At 41.6% G+C, this 23,185-nt stretch overlaps 1 protein-coding gene across 1 annotated transcript; it reads left to right on the top strand.

Annotated features, from left to right (window-relative positions):
- Positions 1 to 5,628: 5,628 nt before the first annotated feature.
- Positions 5,629 to 15,403, top strand: pax10 (paired box 10). The gene is made up of 8 exons (XM_079520153.1): positions 5,629 to 5,765; positions 6,703 to 6,910; positions 7,440 to 7,604; positions 8,949 to 9,031; positions 9,811 to 9,970; positions 10,620 to 10,693; positions 12,836 to 12,980; positions 13,341 to 15,403. Exons 2-8 carry the CDS (start codon positions 6,808 to 6,810, stop codon positions 13,424 to 13,426), a joined length of 816 nt encoding a protein of 271 aa, XP_079376279.1. The 5' UTR covers positions 5,629 to 5,765; positions 6,703 to 6,807; the 3' UTR covers positions 13,427 to 15,403.
- The last annotated feature ends 7,782 nt before the right edge of the window (positions 15,404 to 23,185 follow it).

Genomic DNA, 23,185 nt, shown 5'->3' with positions numbered 1-23,185 from the left:
TCTATAGTAGGGAGGATTATCACAACAAAACAAAAAAAAGTGATATTTGAATTAAGTGAAATCACTGAATATACCTTTAAGTTAAGTTGTGCATCTTTGTGTGTGTTTTCAATGCTTCACTGCCATTAATGTTTCATGATACAATGCTTAGTGTGACATGTAAGAACAGAACAATACAAAGAAGGCTCCTCTCTCCGCACTCTCTTCTCCACAAAATGAAAACTCCTGATATGTACAGAAATACAACCTGCAGTAAGTAGGCCTACATGCTGCCTTTGAGAAACGATCAGTGCACTGGCTGCCACAGACACTTTGTCACAGCATAACATGAAAATAATCTAAAACAAAACTGCAGCAATAAAACACAGCACTGGGTTGTTTCAGTGACATTCTGTAGGTTTGGTCTGTAATTTGTTCAATGTGCAAAATGTCTCATCTCTCTCTGCCTTTATGATCAGCATCTTCTTCTTCTTCCTTTCCTTCTTCTTCTTCTTCTTCTTCTGCTTCGTGACAAGGACTGTTTTTTTCCGGTCTAATCCAATGAAATATGCAAATGGGGTGTCACGACAGTGTCAAAGTGCAGTCAGAGTGAAATCACGCCAAACAGACTGTGGCGTGCTCTGTGTGTGTGTGCTCGTGTGTTTGTGTGTGTGTTTGTCTGCATGCGTGCATGCATGTGTGTGTTGGTGTTAATAGAGTGGTAGCTTTCGTCTGCATTCCGAGATGAGATCAACACGAGGTTGGTGTCATAAAGGGCTGTCCAATATTATCGGCCGATATTTGCATAAAAATGTAATGTCGGAAAATATCGTTATCGGTATTCATTTATCGGTTCGGAATTCATTTAAATTTCTCCCAAATGTATGATAATGTTTATTTTTATTTGGAAAACCTTACATTTATGAATGCATCCAGCGGGGCATCACAATAAAATTAGGCGGGTTAATTCCACGACGGCATATGTCGTTATCGGTTGATATCGGTATCGGAAATTAGGAGTTGGACAATATCGGGATATCTGCAAAGAATTCAATAGAGGGTATGCACGTGACATCATCATCATACCCGGAAGTTATGCAGGAACGTCACTAAGTGGCAAAAAACTGCATTCTGGCCTTGACAGACCATACATTCAAACAGATTGTATTAAACAACATTAAACTCACTTTGCCACTTGATTTGCCACTCAATTACTCACTTTATGCATGTGCATATACCCTCTATATATCGGACATCCCTAATCATGACGTTTGACCATCAGCATTGTGACTTTGTGTGATTAATACAATTGAAATTACGATCAACTCCATATCTGCCAGATTATGTGAGAATGGAGGATTTGGGACCAGAAGTAGCTAGTCTATTCTTCTGCCTACACATACATCATGTCCTAGTATGAGTGAATAGGTCAGGGGAAGGGGATCAAAGTCACCTGATTCGCTCGATTGACCCGGCAAAAACTCGGATGTGTGTCTCAAAGATATAATTTTGGCAGAATCACAGAAAGTTTACAATAATTTGGCAGTACCGTTTTCATATCTCAGAATTAATATAGTATTAATATATAGAATTAATATCAGTGGTTGTTGCAATTACCTGCAATACTACAATACTTCACCATATATGCTATGAAGAAAAAAAAGCCATACAATGTAACACTGTGTACATTCCGTAATGCAATTGCAATGACTGTGTTGTTTCACCGTGTGAAGAAATGGCGGATTTGGACAAGCCCCGAAATACCCGTATGGGTATGTGTGTCTAAAAGAATAGTAATATGCATCCATGTTTATGGATGCATATTACATTTGATCCTTTGCCTGGAAGTGCCTGTGTTTGTTCAATTATGTATTTAGATTATGTTTTCCAAGTTTCTGAAAAGCATTTAAATTCTGTCAGATGACCTCAATTGCAATGTGTATAGCGTCACAAATCTTTAAGGACTCACAAGCTGACTTAACACGTTAAGTGGTCAGATGGGTGGGCCGTGTGCATGTTTATATTGATGATCAATCATTTCATTGTGTTCCGGCTTGGATCAGTGGAACTAACGTAGTATACTTTATTGGTATCACAAAGAAAAATACTTTTGTTTTTACATTATTTTTTGCTATATTATCATTAAAATCTTAGTGTTTTGTACATATATCCTCATGGCCCACCAGTGGACCTTGGCCCACGTACAGGTTGAGAATCATTGGCCTAATATACCATGCTACTTAATTATAATGCCCAACAGTTTTTTTATGAGAAGGGTAAGTTTAGCTAGACAATGTACATACATTTCTTAGTTTTAATTCACACTTTCTTTGTTAATGTATGTTTATATATTTCTCGTGCTAATAAAGCCTGAATTGAATTGAATAGAGAATTGAATAAGATACTGTAGATCAATGGAAATATACTTTATTCATCCCAAATTCCAGTACTGGTTATACATCAGAGTCATAAAGGTTTTATCTCTCATAAGCATAGATAAGATACCGATTTACTGATTTTGTTTTGCTTGTTATTGTATTTCAATTTTTCAGTACTGAAAATGTAATTATTTCAACATTGCTAGTAATTATGTGATACCGTATTCAGTAGTAATAGTAATTAATTTATTCGTGTCTGGTATATTAAATGGTGCAACTTCAGGTATTTTAGGGTTGAGGAGGAAGGTAAAACGTACAAACATTAAGTCTTTGATTTGTTTTTACATTTCAAAATAAATAACGGTTGTTTCCATCCTCCATCAACATCTCTCTCTCTCTCTCTCTCTCTCTCTCTCTCTCTTTCTTTCTTCTTCTCTCACTTCACCACCTCTTTTCCTGGCATTAAGTCCAGACCTGACACTGACACTGACTCTGTGTGTCATCCCTCTCTCCCTCCCTCCACCCCGCCCTGCACTCTCCCTCCCTCTCTCCATCCATGGCTCCGAGGACCAGAGTGCCTGAAGACACGTTTCTCTCTGTCTCTCTTTCTCTCTCTCCTAGCACCCCCTCCCTTTCACCCTCTCTTTCGCTCCGTCTAACTCTCTCCATCTCTCCCTCTCTCTGTGTGGCTTGCTTCCCTGTTTACTGCCTGCTTTTCCTCTACTCTCTCTCTCTCTCTCTCTCTCTCTCTCTCTCTCTCTCTCTCTCTCTCTCTGAGCAAATGATCACACACAGTCAACAAAAGCGAGGTCAGATGAGCTGGATGGGAGAGCGGTGAAAGGGAGGGAGAGTAGGACCTGAGGACCAGAGGCCTGGGCTTGGGAAGCAGGGCGCGCAGGAGAGGAACGCCGAGAAGGGAAAAGGAAAGACAAGACGTTTTTGGGGGGATCCTTCACCAACCCCCTCCAAGTTGTAGGTGAGGACCTCTGCTGAAACTCCTCACTTCACAAATATGAGAAGCACAGAGAGAGAGAGAGAGAGAGAGAGATAGGAAGACCTGCATGGCAGAGAACAAGCAACAGCATGGCGACCCTGCACGTGCGACCTTTGACTCCCAGACGAAATTAAAGCTCATCTCGCCTCCTATAGCCTAATTTGACAACAGTGTTGCTTGCCGACAAGATCCGATCTACGAGCTTCTTGTCGGCAGGCGACATTGTCGTGTGATAGAATAGGTGTTGGTATTGGTTGCCATTTTTTTATATGCTACCTACGATCGGCCACGACTCAGCAGACATTTTGTGTTGACAATTGGAATATTATACAGTATGTAATATGTATTACATAAAATGACAGGAAAGATTATATATTCTACGTGCCATCTGAGTTACAGCTGAGATGTTAGTGTGCAAGCTTTTATAGTGAAATAGATTTGTGTTTTGCAGCTTAATCTCTAACTACATGATTCCGATATTCTCTCCTGAGAAATATATCCTCCTTTCAGCTTTTATTCTTTTTCATGGATTACTGTACAATGTCTTTTAAATAATATTGCATTTTTGATGCTACAAATAATTAATAATAGAATGCAGGGTCTGACTTTGATTTAGTGTCATGACCTCTCTATTTTATCTCTCTAATTTCTGTAACTTTTCTGTACAACAAAAGCTTAGTTCTATAGCCTTCAATTCAATTCAATTCAATTCAATTCAATTCAATTCAATTCAATTCAATTCAATTCAATTCAATTCAATTCAATTCAATTCAATTCAGAATCAGATACAGTCAGTTAAATTCCTTTTAAATTCATTTAACACTGTTGGGGCTAACACAAGTGCAGTGCAGTAGATTGGTTTTAATAAGCTGCCTTGCTTTGATTTCAGACAGAATGGTGTCAGAGAAAGATAGAGTGACTGAGGATTATCCTCATTTCACAGTCAATTTCAGGGTTTCACACATTTATAGTAGAGTTTAACTTAATTTAAAATCCACTGCATGACAGTGTCATTTGCTTAAAATAACTAATTCCAAGCCAATCTGGGAACCCATCTGCAAAACAAAGGGAAAACAGTGGTTACAGCGCTCTCTTTTCCTTTTGGGAGTCAACAGTCTGTCTGAGAGACTCATTTCAATCTAACAACAGGTTTCTTTTCAGTACGGAGTATAGATTAGTATCACATCCAAAGTACGTGACGTTACAATACAGCTGTACGTTTTACGTCACTCTTCCCTGTGTTCCCAGTACAATCCTCAGTGTTCATTTATACACTGACTCACTGAGGATTTTACTGTATAGGATCAGGCAAAATGCTGAAGTAAGAGAAAGGTTTCATTAGCATTTGTTTCTTCTTTTATCTCTCACTCTCTCTGTGTGTGTGTGTGTGTGTGTGTGTGTGTGTGTGTGTGTGTGTGTGTGTGTGTGTGTGTGTGTGTGTGTGTGTGTGTGTGTGTGTGTGTGTGTGTGTGTGTGTGTGTGTGTGTGTGTGTGTGTGCGCGCGCATGTGTGTGTGTGTGTGGTGTGTGCGTGTGTCTGTCTGTGTGTATCTGTGTGTATCTGTGTCTATCTGTGTGTGTGTGTGTGTGTGTGTGTGTGTGTGTGTGTATCTGTGTGTGTGTGTGTGTGTGTGTGTGTGTGTGTGTGTGTGTGTGTGTGTGTGTGTGTGTGTGTGTGTGTGTGTGTGAGCATGCATGTTTAATTGCAGTTTAACACATCTATTGGAGTGTTCACTTTTCTTTATTCTAGGGTATGAGTGTGTACTGTATGTTACAGTGCAGTGTTGCGGTTACATGACTCAATAGCAATCTGACAGTATTATTCCCTCTCCTGCATGATTTTCCTACAGTTTCCATCATTCACCCACAACTGTGCTTAATGTTTGGAACCAAGTGTATTTCATTTAATCAGTATGCTTGCGCTGCTCAAGGCACACTTTCATTTGAGAGAACAAAAACAAAATTATGTATGACAATAACTTAAAATAAAATGCTACACAATTGCTTTGTTATAATAGGATAAGGTAATGTGGGCACATGCAGCTTCTTCTGCACATTTATTTATTGAGAAACAATTTTGACATGAAATAGTAGGGGAAAAACACAGCTGTTGGTTGTGTTCAAATCAGGTCACACAGAGTCAGGGTTCTGCTACTGTGCATGTCTCACTGAAACTACTCTACAGATCCTTAATTATTATCATTGGTAACACCTTTGTTCACCCTGTATTTTCTAATATTTTCCACATTGTAGTGAGTGTGCAGGCAGTGCTTTGTCTGTGCATTAGTGTAGGTAACATCTAGCAGTGTCTAGCCCCGTTTACAAGACACCTAATGTCAGTTGACAGTGCTACTCTCTCCTTTCAAGCGTGCGTATGGCTGTAGTCAATGCCAGGACAGAGCAGGACTCAGAGAGGTGCCTTAATTATTACCCTGTGTGTTTGGGATGAACTCACTGATGTGTCGCCTAGGGGCATGTTGCAGTCAAGTGTGTGTATGGGGGGGGGGGGGGGGGGGTGTATTTGTGCATGTGTGCGTATGTGTTGTGTTGGGGTTGGGGATGTCTGTGTATGATTCAGAGATAGAGTATCTTTGGGGCTTGAGGTTTGCATTTGAGTGCGTTTGAGCATGTGTGTGTTTGTGTGCAAGTCATTATGTTGAGACATCTATCTGTGTGTGTATTTGGGGTTGTAGGGTGTAGCTGTGTGTGTGTGTGTCACAGTGTGTGTCACAGTGTGTGTGTGTGTGTGTGCGTGCGTGCGTGCGTGCGTGCGTGCGTGCGTGCGTGCGCAATAGAGTTTCAGTGGTTAAAGGACCAGCCACATATAAACATAATAGATATTTCCATTATTTATATTATTTTCTAGTATTCCCCACTAGCTTTAGTTCGATTTTTATGTTTCTCGTCAATCTATTTAGTTAGATTGACGAGCCATAATATGTATGCATAACATCATTGTGTGGACATTTGAATTTCATTGGTACATCTGTTTTTTGTCCAGCAACTAATTTCAATCTGCACTTTAAAATGCTTCAAAATGTAATGATAACATAACTTTGACAAAGAAATAGTGTTTACCTCTCTCAAGCAAGAGTCTGCAAGTTGATTTCCTTAGTATGCTACTGTACTTAAATGCATGGAATCCAATGGCTTTCGGAAATGCAAACTACGGTATGCTCTAGGAAATGATCAGCAGTAATGTTGTATTGTAAGTTGTGAGTCAATGGACGAGATATGACAAATGACCTGTATGATGATTTTGTTATGTTATGAGATTATTGTTTCTTCGATCTCTCTTTTGATTATCACTCACCCTCTTTTCTCTCTTGTCCCTTCTGCCACCCTCTTGTAGGGCTTGCACTGATTGGTGGAGAGAGGTCTGATCAGGTGTGGTCCTTGGTGTGATTGGTGGAGATAAGGTGTGGTCGCGGAAGTGGTGAGATCAGGGTCAGGGGTCATGTGTGAGAAACTCACCATGCTCAACTTACAGAGTGGCACAGACTGGACGCCAGCCAGCAGCTGGTACCATCAACCCAGCACCATGCCATCGCATGGCACCGGTAGGCAATGCAACACACAACTGCTGCTCAGAGCAATTAAGACTTGAATGAGAAAGAATGTTTGGTGCGTGTATGCGTTCATGCGCGCATGCGTGCACGCGAGCGTGTGTGTGTGAGACGGCTTGTAGTGGAGTGAAGAAATCTTCCACTTGACTAAGCAGAAACAGAGGGTGCCAATACACACACACGCATGCATGCATGCACGCATGCACACACACACACACACACACACACACACACACACACACACACACACACACACACACACACACACACACACACACACACACACACACACACACACACACACACACAAACACACACACACACACACACACACACAAATAAAATAACCCTGAGCCCAATTTCATCCCCTCTCATCACCCTTTCTCTTGCTCATCCCTTGTTCCCCCCTTCTCTCGTCCTCTCTTTGTGTCTTTTTGTCTTTCCCTCCATCTCTCTCTCTCTCTCCCCTGCTTTCTTCCTTTCTCTCCCCCCCCCCCCCCCCCTCCCTCTGTCTCTCTGTCAGATGGCTGTGTGGTGGATGAGGTGGGCATGGGGCTGGTGGCAGCAGAACGAGGCCAGAGAGAGAGGGAGGAGGTGGACGAGACTCAGATCCACCTCCAGCTGAAGAGGAAGCTGCAGAGGAACCGCACCAGCTTCAGCCAGGAGCAGATCGACGCTCTGGAGAGAGGTATGGACACAAGAACCAGGTTTCAGAAAGTGCTGGAGTACTATAATATATTAACATTTTTAAATAGTCAGAACGTGACGATGTGGTTCATTCATAATTTATTTTGGTAAGTTTGGGTCCCAAGAAGAGTCCCTTCCTAGAAATGGACTGGAATCAAAAGTTCTATATTTTTGTAGCGGAGTGAAAGTCATCAGCTTGCAAAAAAGTAAAACAGAAAAAAATGCTCCAAAAAGTATGTAAATCTACTTAGTTGCTGTCCACCACTGGATGCATGTTTCAGCAACGTATGAAGACAACAGTGGTGGAAGAAGTACTCAGATTTTTGAGCGGTGGCACACCGTCTCCAATGCACAGCAATGTGTCTGTCTGTCAGTTCGTCCGTCTGTCTGTCCATACAGTATGTCCGCCTGAGTAGGACCTTTGACTCCTGTCTGAGTAGGACCTATTGACCCTACAGCTGCTTAAGTCAACAACTTACCTCTAGGGGTCGCTGAACCCCACGTTGAGAACCAGTGCTGTAACTGAAAGGTTGGATGCAACCCAACACATGTGGAAGCGTATATACGTAACGTATGTCACAGTACGATTGAAAAACCCTTCCGAAAAAGGCGTACTCGGTTTTACTGACGGAGGCGAGCCGCCTGAAGGTGACATGAGCCACGTGAGCCACCGCCGGGCGAGGTTAGGCGAGTAAGACACCTTCAGTCGAGGAAGGAGAAGACGCTAGAGCAGCTTGGACAATTTAAGCCTTTTTATTCAGGTGCTAGTATAAATAATAATGACTGACGTTTTTCGATCTGGCGATCTTCCTCAGAGTCACCTTCAGTCGACTTAGCGACGTCCGATTTATGTACCGATAGGGACAGAATCGCAAATCATCGTCCACTCCCCCTAGTCTTGGTACATCCGAGATGTCATTCCTTTTCTTGACGGTGGCCCCGTCGCAGCGAGCGCGGGAGGTGAACTCGAAGAAAAAAGTATGTGACAACTCATGGAGGAGTACAGTAGCTACCAGGGATCTGGTCCAGGAAATAATTGGCAAAACACTACGATTTTAATATAACATTAATATAAAAGATATTAATGTTAAAAAAAAATCTTTTATTTCTTTAAAACTTTGAAAATTCAGTTTTGAGTATACCGATGAATAGGAAATTCAAGTATACTACGGAACACAAATGATTGATTCATTGTTAAAATAAACATGCTCTAATTACGGTCTTAATCTGTTAAGTGGTCAGATGGGTGGGCCGCAAACACTTGATCCAGAAAAGATTCAGAACCAGTACAGAGATCATAAACATCACACATACATCGTTTTTTATGTCCCTGTATATCCTCCAGAGTTTGAGAGGACACACTACCCAGATGTATTTGCCAGAGAGAGATTGGCGTCAAAGATCGACCTCCCAGAGGCCCGCATTCAGGTAAGCAGCCTGCTGAGGAAAATATTGTACAATTTATTTTAAACTTTAGTTACTAGTTACTTACTGTAGATTTTGATTATTATTACAAAACATACATTACCCACTTCGGCCTCATATACAGTATGCATTTCGGCCATTTACTTTTGGTATTTGAAGTACATTTTGATTTACTCACGACCCATGCAAATAGATCTGCAACCCAGAAAAGAGTCCAGACTCCAGACTCCAGACCCATTGTGTGGGTATATTGTATTAAATCAGCTGTAACACTCAAAATGCAAATTATTTTTTATACCATTATTTTTTAGGCATTTCTACTTGATTTATTGATTGATTGATTGATTTTTTTATTTCACAGTATGCACTATGCAGATGGGTACAATACATTTCAAGTCTATACAAAAACTGTTACTGTGGACGACACCATGATTAAGCATTAAACTTGTTTACAACAGGGACCACCATTTTCAATTCATCTGAATATTTAGAGACGTACAAATATACACTTCTATAAAAACAGGAAATCATCATTATAAAGAAGAAAGGAAAAAAGGTGCAGATTGGGGAAAAAGGGTGTGTGGGGGGTGGGGGGGGGGGACAGACTATATTTAGGGGGCTGTCCGTAGGTGCTCTGTGAGAGCGGTTTTGAAGGAGTCAAGGGATTTACATGTCTTAATGGAAAGACACTAGGATGCCATGAACCTAATTTTGAAAGAGTGGTTGCTAAATAAACGCGATATTGCTTGATTTATTGACCGATTGCACTGATTGATTGACAGGTATGGTTTTCCAATCGGCGAGCCAAATGGAGGCGGGAGGAGAAGCTTCGTAATCAGCGGAGGTCAGGGGCCGGGAGCTCTGTATCCCAGCACACGGCCACTCCTCTCAGCACCTCCTTCAACTCTCCTATCTACCACTCTCACCATGGCAACGCATCAGGTACACGTCTGTGAATCACATCGTATTGAATGGACAGTATTTGACCCGCAGAAATAGAAAAGTACAGAACGGAGGCAACGCCTCCATCCATAACAATGCTCTGCTTCCACATCAAACAAACTGACGTTTGTTCGAGGGAGACCCGCATCCTTGGGTCCCCCAGCAAAGCAGGTGGCTAACAGGGAGGTATTGTAGGGCAAGTGGTTCTCAAACTTTTTCATGTCAAGGACGCGTTACATTACTGCTAAAACTCAATTGAAAAGAAGTGGACCGGCGAGGTCACATATGTGTCATAGTAAGGTGGTTCCCAAACAATTCAGCTTAAGGGCCCAAAATATACATTTGGTGTCCCCCGGGACTCAAGTGTACAAAAATAAAATATTGATCCGTGACCAAAAATGGGTCCCGACCCATATAGTTTGGGAAACACTGTGACATAGAGAACATATACTCTCCCCCTATGAACCAAGAGAGGGGGATTTCCCTTTAAGGCACAACTCATTATGATCTTATTGGAATTATATATTTGTGTGTGTGTGTGTGTGTGTGTGTGTGTGTGTGTGTGTGTGTGTGTGTGTGTGTGTGTGTGTGTGTGTGTGTGTGTGTGTGTGTGTGTGTGTGTGTGTGTGTGTGTGTGTGTGCGCGCCAGGCTCCATGCACAGCAGTCGTGGTGACACCTCTCTCTCTGGCTATGGCTCTCTCTCAGTTTTCTCCAATATGCAGGTACACACACTCACACACACGCACACACGCACGCACCCACGCACCCACGCACGGACTGACGCGCATATAGCCTACACATACAAAACATGTTCTAGTTTCAGTATACTTATTATCTTTTTTCCCCTCTCTCCTGCTGGGAGACATTGCCAAGCGCCCAAGCTCCTGTCCATGTCTTTCCTACTAATATGCGACTGCACATACATAAAAACTAACAACAAATAGATACTAATGTCCCATAAAGCCTCCCATAGTCTTATGTGTGTTGTAAATGTAATGCAAATTGTTATAATATTGGTAGTGGTACAGGTGAAAATGTTCTAAATTGTAATCAGTGTTCTAAACACCTACTTATACATTAAAGCAATAGTTGTAAAACAGAATAACGAAGATCACAGAAAGTCATAGCTTGTGTCATGTCGCCCTCTTGTGGTGAGGTTACGTCTGGACAATTTCTGGGCATCGCAAATTTCAACTGTGGTGTTTGATATAAAGCATGAATTATTATCAAAGATGGAGAATGAGTAATATTATATTATCCCAATACAGTACATGATATGATAGTGATCAGAATCCTGAAGAAGATCCCAGTGATCCAAACGTTGAATTAATAAACCAGTGGAGCTGAGTTTTCCTTACCAGTGTTGCGGACTCTATTTCTTTCTCCTGTACTGCCATTTGTCCAGCACCTGGGCTAGAGTGGATGTGCATGCTCTATTACCTTTGTTAGTGATAGAATGATACCATTGACGTGGTACAGAAAATGTAATGATGTAACTTCTGTCAATATACCAGCTTTAGTGGAAAAACAATACTAATTAAATTCTGCATCATTCTAAAAATAGTGAAAGCTATACCACAAGCTACTGGGCAATGTAGTTAAACTAAGCTAATCTACTGCTCAGCACTGTCCTAATATGGTCTATCTGGAGTTTTAAGAGGCAACATTTAAACAAATAATCAGACATGACATAATGTTTATGATTAAACCATCTACTATTTCAATTCTGTTTAGTGACAGTTACTGGGCTGAATTCAAACTGAACTTTGACCTCTACACAATACAACCCTGTGTTATTGTATCCATCTCTAATGATTTTACAGTGTACCCTGTAGACAAACCCCTTTCTAATGATTTTACAGTGTACCCTGTAGACAAACCTCTTTCTAACACTCGTCTCTCCTGTTTTTCTCCCCCTGCCTGCTCTGGTCTAAATTATCCGCCTTCTCTCCCTCCTCCTCCCTCTGGCCCTCTCTCTCCCTCCTCCTCCCTCTGGCCCTCTCTTCTCTCCCTCCTCCTCCCTCTGGCCCTTCTCCCCCTCCTCCCTCTGGCCCTTCTCCCCCTCCTCCTCCCTCTGGCCCTCTCTCTCCCTCCTCCTCCCTCTGGCCTTCTCTCCCTCCTCCTCCCTCTGGCCCTTCTCTCCCTCCTCCTCCCTCTGGCCCTCTCTCTCCCTCCTCCTCCCTCTGGCCTTCTCTCTCCCTCCTCCTCCCTCTGGCCCTCTCTCTCCCTCCTCCTCCCTCTGGCCTTCTCTCTCCCTCCTCCTCCCTCTGGCCCTCTCCCTCCTCCTCCCTCTGGCCCTTCTCTCCCTCCTCCTCCCTCTGGCCCTCTCTCTCCCTCCTCCTCCCTCTGGCCTTCTCTCTCCCTCCTCCTCCCTCTGGCCTTCTCTCCCTCCTCCTCCCTCTGGCCCTTCTCTCCCTCCTCCTCCCTCTGGCCCTCTCTCTCCCTCCTCCTCCCTCTGGCCCTCTCTCTCCCTCCTCCTCCCTCTGGCCCTTCTCTCCCTCCTCCTCCCTCTGGCCCTCTCTCTCCCTCCTCCTCCCTCTGGCCCTTCACTCCCTCCTCCTCCCTCTGGCCCTCTCTCTCCCTCCTCCTCCCTCTGGCCTTCTCTCCCTCCTCCTCCCTCTGGCCCTTCTCTCCCTCCTCCTCCCTCTGGCCCTCTCTCTCCCTCCTCCTCCCTCTGGCCCTTCTCTCCCTCCTCCTCCCTCTGGCCCTCTCTCTCCCTCCTCCTCCCTCTGGCCCTCTCTCTCCCTCCGCCTCCCTCTGGCCCTCTCTCTCCCTCCTCCTCCCTCTGGCCCTCTCTCTCCCTCCTCCTCCCTCTGGCCCTCTCTCTTCTCTCCCTCCTCCTCCCTCTGGCCCTCTCTCTCCAGTCCTTATCGCCTCAGTCCACCTCCTCCTACTCCTGCATGCTCCCTTCATCTCCCCCATGCCCCTCTTCCCTCCCGCGCAAGTTTGATTCCCCGCCCTACCCTTCCCCTCACCTGCACCCCTCTCACTCTGCCAACACCAGCACAGGTGAGTCTCTGCTGTGTGTGTGCGTGTGAGCGTGTGCGTGCGTGCGTGCGCGCGTGCGTGCGTGCGTGCGTGCGTGCGTGCGTGCGTGCGTGCTTGTGTATGTGCTTGTGTATGTGTATGTGTGTGTGTTGGTACTGTTTGAGAGTGTCTCTTGGCTTTTACGGTGTCAACTCTGACTGTACAAATGTACATTTGGTTACATTTATTGTGCAGTACACTTTCAGAGTTAAGTTTACTAAGCTGTAACAAGATTTGTACAGTCTCAGAGTTACGTAAACCCTGGGCTGTTACTGTATATACTGTATATTCACTGTGTTGTCTTGCTATTGATGTGTCCCTTTCTGCCTTTGCCTCTCTCAGGGTATCTCTCTCCTGGTGGGTCACTAGCAGCACAGGTTACAGGAAGTGAACAGGATTTGGGACAATACTGGACCAGACTTCAGTAGAATGACAATCTCTTAGGTGGATATGACATTTCTGGACACAGATCACTGAGGCTATACCGACTCCAAAACAAAGATGCTGTGAACAAGAGGATTTTGCAGTGCGGGGACAACGTATGGGTGATACTAGGCAGCAGTTTATCAACAAAGAAACATGACAAAAGCCTGATACATACTTCGTCATCATACTACTGTGCCACTCAACAAAAACAACTGATTTTAAAAGGAAAAACTGAAATTTATTTTTTTGGAACAATATGGCTGTTATGTTATATGATCTCTAATAGCAGTTAAAGTGCTACACAAACTCAGCTATGGACAGAAACTCAACACAATGCTTAAATAATGCAGCACAACTGAAATCAATCCAACCAATGTGACTCAGCAATGTGACGCTTTGAAGACAGGAAATTGGCACTGCTGTTTCACTCATCTGACTGACCTTCAGGTGAACTGCCCCCATATGGAAAGACACATTTCAATAACACTACATTTTGAATGTATTCTGTCACATTCAAATCATTCTCAAATAGTCTGGAACTGTAGTCTGTGGTTCATTTGGTTGGTTATGTAATGCTTGTCATATAGGTTTGAATTCCATAAAAGGGCACATTTTAATACTAAATATATGATGCAACTTATAATTTGAAACACAGCATACCTCATTCAGGCTTCAGTTTTAGATTTCACTCATTTCACTTAGCTGTTAAACACGTACATAGAGTAAGTGTCATGGAACACGTTTGTGCAAGATGGGGAATACTGTGTGAGATTGATGTGCAGAATATACAGTATCAAATGTATGTTTTGAAACGATAGGTTTTCAGTAAGAGTACCAAATGCCAACCAGATGCTACAGAATCACCAGTAACGCTCTAATTTATGTTTAAATTGGGAATAGTTTTGTTAATCTACAGCAATAGCTCTAATAGCCATATAGACAACTGCATACTTCACGAGATCATGGTGTGACATGTTGACAAATGGACATGTGTTATTGATGATACTCCATTTGTTTTGTTATACTATTCAAATGATAGCTTTGTCCTTTTGCACACATTTATTGATAAGTTGCTCTCTCACCATCTTTGGTCATTGGCCCAAAAGGTAGAAATGTGTTGTTATGATAGACTGCAACGTGATCTGAAGTGACAATCATAAACATTACGTGTTTTTGCACTGGGAGTGTACAAATGGACCCTTACAGATCATGTGTAACTCTGAGAGTGTACAAAATGGAACCAAAAGGATCCTTACGGGTCTATTTGGTTCCATTTGTGCACACTCAGAGTTAACATGGAGGATCTTTATTGTCTAGGCCAGGGTTACCAGTGAAAGTCAAGGCATTCAGTGACAATCAAGCATTAAAATTGACTCAGCCTGGACTTAATCTCTACACAAAGGACATATCTTACAGTATTTAAACAATAACCTACTGTATGGTCAAGCTGAAGACAATCAAGCAGAACTCCAATTTATGAAGACAATCAAGAGAAAAGACAATATAACCTCAACTAGTGATAAAGGATAGTAGCTTATAGCCATGCTGTGATGACCTATTTTTGTTCAGGTTTGTGTCACTGTCCCTTTGTTCAAACTGAATTCCCACCCCTTCCTCTATTTCACCTGGACAATATTAGCACTGTGACCGTATGGGTGAGTGTGTGAGTGTGTGAATGTAAGTGCATTGTGACATTTTTGCGTGTATTTAAGAGCATTTGAGTGTACTGTTAACAGGTGTCATTAGATGACTACTGTTTTTTATGTATTTCCCTTTTGTGAAACTGTACAAACCTAGAATAAACCGACAACAAAAATCTACATTTTAAACTTAAGCTTTCGTGTGATTTGGCTGTCTCTGACGTGAGTAGAGGTTATTCTCTTCATAATTTGGGTAGGTTTTGCTTATACAAAAGGAGCGTTTTTTCATAACAAATCACTTTTCAGTTTCCAGAAAGTCTTCTCAGATAAAAGTTTCATGTTTATCTCACTCTCTCTCACTTAACAGTAGCATTTCCTGTATATGTGCCTGTGGATTTCCTGTTTTTGTTACTAACTACAGTATATCACCACACCCACTGTGAATAAAGCTCTGACTGACATGTGATTCTTGCAGGAGACATGCAACACACATACTGTACAGACTGATAGACCGACAAACACGCATGCATGCACGCACGCACGCACGCACACAGTGGTGGATGAAGTACTCACATTTTTCACTTAGTTTCAATACCACAATGCATAAATACTGTACACAGTACAAAAGTATTGGCATCGAAATGTAGCAGCCTACTTAAAATACCAAAAGTAAAAGTACTCATTATGCGAAGATCTTCCATCTCATATTATCCAAAAGATCTACAAGCTCACAATGCGTAGCATCGCAGCGGTGGCACATTGTGAGCTTGTAGATCGGATATTTTCAAATATCCGATATATATAGCTAGCGCTTAAATGGTTACTGTATGTTTTATGATAATAATCAAAATGTACAAAGTAACTAGTAACTAATGTTTTCAAATAATTGTAGTGGAGTAAAAGTATAGTATTTTTCTCTGAGATCTATAGTGGAGTAGAAGGAAAAGTACTGAACATTGGAAATACTCCAGTAATTAAAAAACATACTTGAATAAATGTACACACACACACACACACACAGGATGAAAGACAACTATCTCTCATCTCTCACTCTTACACACTAACGCACGCACGCACACACACATACACACACACCCTTCATCCCTGTTCATTCAAGAACTCCCATGGCTCTGGCCATGTAGGGTCATAGACTGTAATCAAGTTGTTGGATTTCTATGGTTATGCCAGCCAATTAAGGCTGGAGTTAATGACATGTGGAGAGGATGCTACAGCAGAGATAATCTGTTAAATAGTCACGTCCAACTATCCCCCAAAGACCCTGCTCCCCCCCACACACACACACCCAGCAGTTCTACTGTTTATCTACAAAGTCCGAACTCGACCCATGACTATCGTTCAATCAGCACTCCTCCCTTCATCCTTCCATCGTCTGCATCATCCCTACTTTTCTTTCTTTCTTTCTTTCTTTCTTTCTTTCTTTCTTTCTTTCTTTCTTTCTATATGTTTGGTATGGTATGACTTGGCTTGCTGAAATCAGTAACAACTTTAAACCTGGTGTCCCAATTTTGGGAATGTCATAATAGGCAAGATTTTTTGCCCAGATCGTCTATTTCCGCTATTTGTCGAAGTATATAGTGGTTAAACATCCATAAGACACTGACTCCCCCTTGACGTTTCTCACTCCAGAAGTCCAAGAACAGAAGGAAAGTTCCTATGTAGTTCTATGATGTATGTCCTCTCCATTGATGTACAGAGTGTATCTGTCAAGTGGAAACATCATATGTCCAAAACTGTTACTTTTCAGCATTCAAATTCAAAAATAGTAAAAGTAGCAGATTGACAAGCTCGGAGTGCGTTTTCGTGCCATGCTTCGAGCTTGTGGATCTGCTACTTTTGATACTATCAGTATCAAGTATGGCCTTAATTTACAAAATAACAGTTAAAAAGTTAAAATATGGAGATAAGAGGTTTCTGCCCGACAACAACAATATGCTGATCGAGAATCAGTTAAAACTCTCTGAAAGGCACATTTCATTGTAACAACTCCAGAACAATAATAAGCAAGTCCCTCTATATGGCATAAACATGTCCTCCTTCCAGCCATTATAGGTGGATAAAGCACATCATCAACAATTCACGACAATACGTATAGAACTCTTGTCTCTTATCTCTTCAATATCTAAGCACCTATTAACCCATTAACCACATGAACCCTAGCGCCCCAATTCATAAAAGGCAAGCATTTGGAAGTATATAGAGCCCTGGTATACCCCTGTCAACAAAGTAAATAGTTTTAATACAGTAGGAATTGGTCACTGACTCTTACCCATGAAGTTAAATCTTCTTGGCTCATAGTTTTTAGTGATCTATGAATGGAAAGGTTTACTGTGCATTAGGCCACGGACCCCCCATAACTCTGAGAAGATACGGGTCAAATTGGCTCCACTTTGTACCCTTTCAAAGTTACCAATCATTTTGCGGGGGAGTCGGGGGACCCCCTGGAACCCTCCCACACAAGGCCCCCACTTTGAGAACCACAGATGTACAGTAGGCAACACTGGCCTCTTCCTGGCCCCAAAAAATGTCACTAAAAGCAATCAAAACATCTGCCTTTCTTCATCTCTCTCTCTGTCATCAACAAGCACTTGCTCCCTCTCTCTCTCTCTCTCTCTCCCTCTCTCTCTCTGTGGTCTCTGGGTGTTTGTTGTTAGCTTCCTGTCACAGAGGAAGTGCCTCGCCCCGCTGACGGGCTCCCTATTGGCCCTTGGCTCAGAGGAACAGTGATTTGGGGGGAGGAGAAAAGGGGGGTTGCCACTAGGGCAGGGGGATAGATAGAGAGAGCACAGCATAGAGTGAGAGGTAGAAAGGGCTCCGGACGGGGCAGAGGGCACACAGGGCAGGAAGGGTCCCTGATGCACACTGCAGACTAAAAATAAAGAAGTCTGAGAGTGTCTGAGAGCGAGACGAGAAGGAGGGAAGCGGACAACACGAGAAATTCGGAGGGGAGGAAATGGCTTTGCAAGAGTAGGAGGTAAGAGGGCAAAGATTACATGTGTGTGACTTAAAGTTTTAAAACGCACCACAAGTTAAAAACTTTTATTTTTGACTTCGTTACTGCTGTTCTGTCACTGATACCCCCCCTCCCTCCCTTTTATTTTCCTGTAGGTTCTTCCACTCCCACGATCCAAACTCCGATATTATTCTACTTAGTTTGGTTTCTCCCAATCCTTGTACCAGTGTCTTGATATTGAGGTGACGCTGGGCAGGGTTTGGGGGGGGCTGTGCTGAGAATTTTGCTTCACGTTTGTGTGTGTGTGTGTGTGTGTGTGTGTGTGCGCGTGTGTGTGGTGTGTGTGTGTGTGTGTGTGTGTGTGTGTGTGTGTGTGTGTGTGTGTGTGTGTGTGTGTGTGTGTGTGTGTGTGTGTGTGTGTGTGAGAGAGAGCGAGAGAGAGAGAGAGAGAAAGAGAGAGAGACAAGAAGCTCAACTGCGGTGCTCCTCATTTTCATATCAGTAATCTGTTCATGTTCAAGTTCAAGTTTATTTGAAAACATCATTGCATAACAATATGAATTATGATGTTTATTACAATTTAAGACAAGAGGACAAGAGGATTGCTCTATTAAAAAACAACAAAAAACAAATCAACTATCAAACAACGATAAAAAAGGACTTCTGGTAAAGCTTTACGCTCTCGGGAGGAACGACATCTGGTGCCTTTTTCACAGGTTGTCTGAGTGTCCTCCCGTTTCTTAGAGTGTAGCGACTTGTATTTGTAGACACGCTCTGGTCTATTGTCTGTTCTATATGTTCAAGTTGTCTTTGCACAACACTTTAGAATTGACAACCATGTGCTGTATTTGTGAGTCAGTGTTGTTTCATGTATCGTGGACATGATGGCGATATGAAACAACTGAATTGTTCTGCGGGTCCCAAAAGTAGGATATTTGATGCATGGGGTCACAGAGAAAGTATAACTGTAAATCTGTAATAGAGGGCCATTGTTTTGTAAAGTAGTGGGGCTTGAATTTGATGTGGCCTATTAATTGTTAATTTGGTTAACATACATATTTTTATTAATATGTGAAATTGTGATATTATCTACTGTCTGACCAGAAACAGAATAAAACATCCCCACCATCCTGCCTAGTATATCAGTGGTTCTCAAAGTGTGGTCCAGGGCCCCTCAGGTTTCCCTTACAGTCCCTTACAACTCCCTTGAAATGAAAATGTTTGAGAACCCACTGCTGTTTAAATACAATATATCAGCAGACCATCTGAGAAAAGATATTTCCTCCTGCAACATTTATAATATCCGTGGATCCATTCCAGTTGAACAGATAGGAAAACTGTGGGGTCTGCTTAATGCTTATACACGTGTGTAAGTGTGTAAGTCGGTGAGTTCAATCTGTGAAAGCTTTGTTACTTTTGCCACTGTATTGTTGTGAGATGTTTTATTAAATAATATTAAATGCAAATTGTTTCAGTCATCGACAATTTGACATCTTATAGATGCCAGATAAATTGCTCTTGTTTTGTAAAATATTTACTATTTCACTTATTATGATCATCTATATAACAGAGATTATTATGAAAGCTTAAGAATCTAGATAATTTTGCCTACATACAGCCTACACACTGCATGACAAGAGAAAAGAAAGCATATTAAATAGTAGTTAACCATGTTGTACTTTGAAAAGATTACAAGTACTATTGTTTTTTTTAAAAGGTAGTGGGTTTCAACAATTTAAATTCAGTTTGAACATACCATTCTTTTTTCATTTTCTCCCTCACCCCATCCCTCCCCCCACAGTTATCGTCATTATTAAAACAATTAAAACAATATATTAAAAAAAAACAATAATAATTGAGTACAGAAAAAAAAAGAAAAAGATAATTTTTTGACCAAGTGTAAACAGTAGGACACAAAAAAATAATTTAAGCACAGATGACAAAAACAATAATTCAAGCACAGATGACAAAAACAATATAAATAACAAAAAACAACAACAAACAAAAATAAATAAAATAAATACAATTATAAGTTGGGTTATTAGAGTTCAAAAGATAGTCACAAGTTATGTTAGAAAAGATTGCGTTGAATCGGAACGTTGTCATACATCACCCTCTATAAATGATATACTCCTTTATAGACAATTATATCATGAGAAAGCAAAAGAAACACATAGTATTGACTCAATTAGTCTGTCGGAAGTACTCTCAGATTCCCAAAGTAAGTAATAAACGGTTGCCAGCTAGAAAAGAACCTTTCTGTTGAACCTCTAATTGTACATTTTATTTTTTCCAATTTTAAAAACCCCATAATATCCTTAAGCCACATAGCTATAGAAGGGGGAGTTGGGGATTTCCATCCCAACAATATTCTACGTCTTGCTATCAGCGTGGCAAATGCCACCATATTAGACTGTTTCTGGGTTAGAAGTTCAAAATCTGATGGTACCCCAAAAATGGCGATCTGGGGAGACGGCTCCAAACGGACCTCAAAGATAGACAAAATCTCAAATATTTTAGTCCAATAGTGTACCAGCTTGGGGCAAGACCAGAACATGTGTGTGTGATTAGCTGGTGAGAGAGCACATCTATCACATTTGTCATCAATTCCAGGATATATTGTGGCAAGTTTAGATTTGCAGTAATGAAGTCTATGAAAGACGTTGAATTGAATAAGGCCTAGTCTAGCACATGATGTTGATGTGTTGACTCGATCAATAGCCCCATCCCACCATTCATCAAGAAAGGTGAGATTACAAGTACTATTGTGAGACAAAATAAAAAAATGTCATGAAAGTTTTAATGAAAATATATGATGTATGTTGGTGTTTGCAGAGTTCTTTTTTCCTTGCTATCATATTGAAATTACAGTGATTCTTTTTTCATGGCCTAATGCTTGATTTTGGAGGAGTATTATGTGTAATCCTGCACAACAAAGCATAATATGGTAGGATGGACCGAAAATAGCAGTACTACTTGAGTTACAAGTAGGGGTGATCGATATGGAAAAATATAATATCACAATATTTTTTCAAGCAGTATCACGATACACGATATTATCACGATATTCTTTCATGCAGGTTTTTATGGTTATTGTTCAAGTTACTTAACAGTACAAGACCATTTAGACCAAAATACGTATTATTTTTGGTGAACAAAACCATCGTTCTACAGAAGTATAAATTAAGGTATAGAACTGCAAATCATAGAATGTGCATTCACTGTATCACATGTACGAAATCTCTGAAACGGCATAATGATGATATTTATCACAATATCGCCCACCCTACAAGCTCAAAATCATGCAATGCATCCGCAATGCATTGTTAGCATAGATCGGCTATTTATGATGCATAAACCACCAGTAACAGAGCTTTGCCAAAAAATGACATCTAAAACACACAGATGACTTTCCACAATCAAGACATGTGAAAATACAATCAATAACTTTCACTTCCTGTGTCACAAGGCTGATTAACTTAAATACCTGAACCGAAGATCTGTAGGTCTACACCTAATCGAGTGAAATGGGTTTGCATATAGCACAACACAAGTACTGCCTCTTTTGTGGAATGTACCACCATTTTGAGTATTACTTTGACATCCATGTGTTACCGCCACAAGGATTCAAATCTTGGTATCCCATCATGGGAAGATGAAAGAACAGAGAAACAAAGATCTTACCATTGGCCAAGTGAGATGTGACAGACTACTCTGCTGGGGACATATGCCTTGTTATCATGGGACAAATGCAGAGGTGAATGTGTAATGTGTATGTGATTGTAGGCTATATCAACAAACAATATCTAAACATGTGTTGTTCAATTTAAAATGTGTAACAGATATGAAGACGACTAACTCAGGCACCCAATAGTTATATGAAAACTAAAACTGTCAACTGAAGTATTTCACTTTGTTTTAAATTATATTCTATTCTATTTCTTGTTGCTGCAATGCTCAAAACCTGTAATGATAGGTAACAATAAAGCATCTTGAATCAAGTGACAATTACGATCTTGACAGCATAACATGGTTATAAAACATTTTCATGATCATTGATGTCCACTTGTCCAGACTCAAATAGGCAAACGTTTTGCTTTGGAATAAGATTTGATACAGATGTTGATGATTATAATGAAGTGACTGACCACAAAACACCTGCATGGCATTGAGATCTGAATGCTGATGCGGTGGTGGTGAGGTGGGGTCTAGCTCTGGTCCATAGCTCTAATTTAGAGCTATGGACCAGAGCTAGACCCCACCTCACCTCCACCTGACTGTGTCAGTGTGTGTTTGATTGATTGATTGAAATATGTATTAACAGTTTGCAGAATTACAGTACATTTCAAGCACAAACTCAATACAAAGACTGTTAACTGTGAGTGGACGACCCAATTAAGCATTACACTTGTTTACAAGAGGGTCCACCTTGTTCAATTCATCAAAACATTTAGAGACGTACAAATAGACACTTCTATATAGTCAAAGAACAGAACAGGAATTCATCATAAAGGAGGTAAAAATGGAAAAGAAACATATACAGTGAGGGGAAAAAGGAGTGGGGGGGATTCAGATTTTACGGGGGCCAGTTTCGAATTGCAGCCGTCCGTAGGTGCCCTTTGAGAGCGGTTTTGAAGGAGTCGAGGGATTCGCATGTCTTAATGACTGTTGGTAGGGCGTTCCACATTTTGGTGGCATAGGAGCGAAAATAATTTAGTCACTTGTTTGTGCCGAATCTGGGTTGTACATGGTTCGTTGCACTCCCTCTGGTGTTGTGGGTGTGGACTTCGTTAACATTAAGGAAGTATCTAGACAGGTACATGGGTATCTTGGTGGTGTATCGAATCTTGTGGACCAGACCCATTGCAAGATGCTGTACAGCTGTAGTGTACTCTGTCGTCGAGCTAGTAGCTCGTTCTATTCTGAGTTTCTGACCAAAAAAAAACAGATCTACAAGCTGACAACGCGTCGTCAACTCGTCGCACCCTGGTCGCACCTTCGCTTGTAGATCTGTTCTTTTTGGCCAGCGACACCCTCGCGCAACAGAGCATGCGCACTACGTGTGTTGCATTCCAATTGCCAACAACAAACATAACACGGCAGCGTGAAAAAGGTCCGGCCGGCCGGCGCGTCCTGGGGCACTCATTCAA

The sequence above is a fragment of the Electrona antarctica genome (genome assembly GCF_951216825.1).
Source record: "Electrona antarctica genome assembly, chromosome: 14".
Taxonomy (NCBI): Eukaryota; Metazoa; Chordata; class Actinopteri; order Myctophiformes; family Myctophidae; genus Electrona; species Electrona antarctica.
The sequence above is the reverse complement of the archived record's forward strand: the minus strand, read 5'-3'. Positions and strand labels throughout refer to the sequence as shown.

What these genes read in the sequence shown, in the direction of transcription:
- pax10 (XM_079520153.1), top strand. Translation starts at nt 6,808, where the DNA reads ATGTGTGAGAAACTCACCATGCTCAACTTACAGAGTGGCACAGACTGG. An exon ending in CATGCCATCGCATGGCACCG is followed by an intron (nt 6,911 to 7,439) that starts GTAGGCAATGCA and finishes TCTCTCTGTCAG; the next exon opens with ATGGCTGTGTGGTGGATGAG. An exon ending in TCCCAGAGGCCCGCATTCAG is followed by an intron (nt 9,032 to 9,810) that starts GTAAGCAGCCTG and finishes ATTGATTGACAG; the next exon opens with GTATGGTTTTCCAATCGGCG.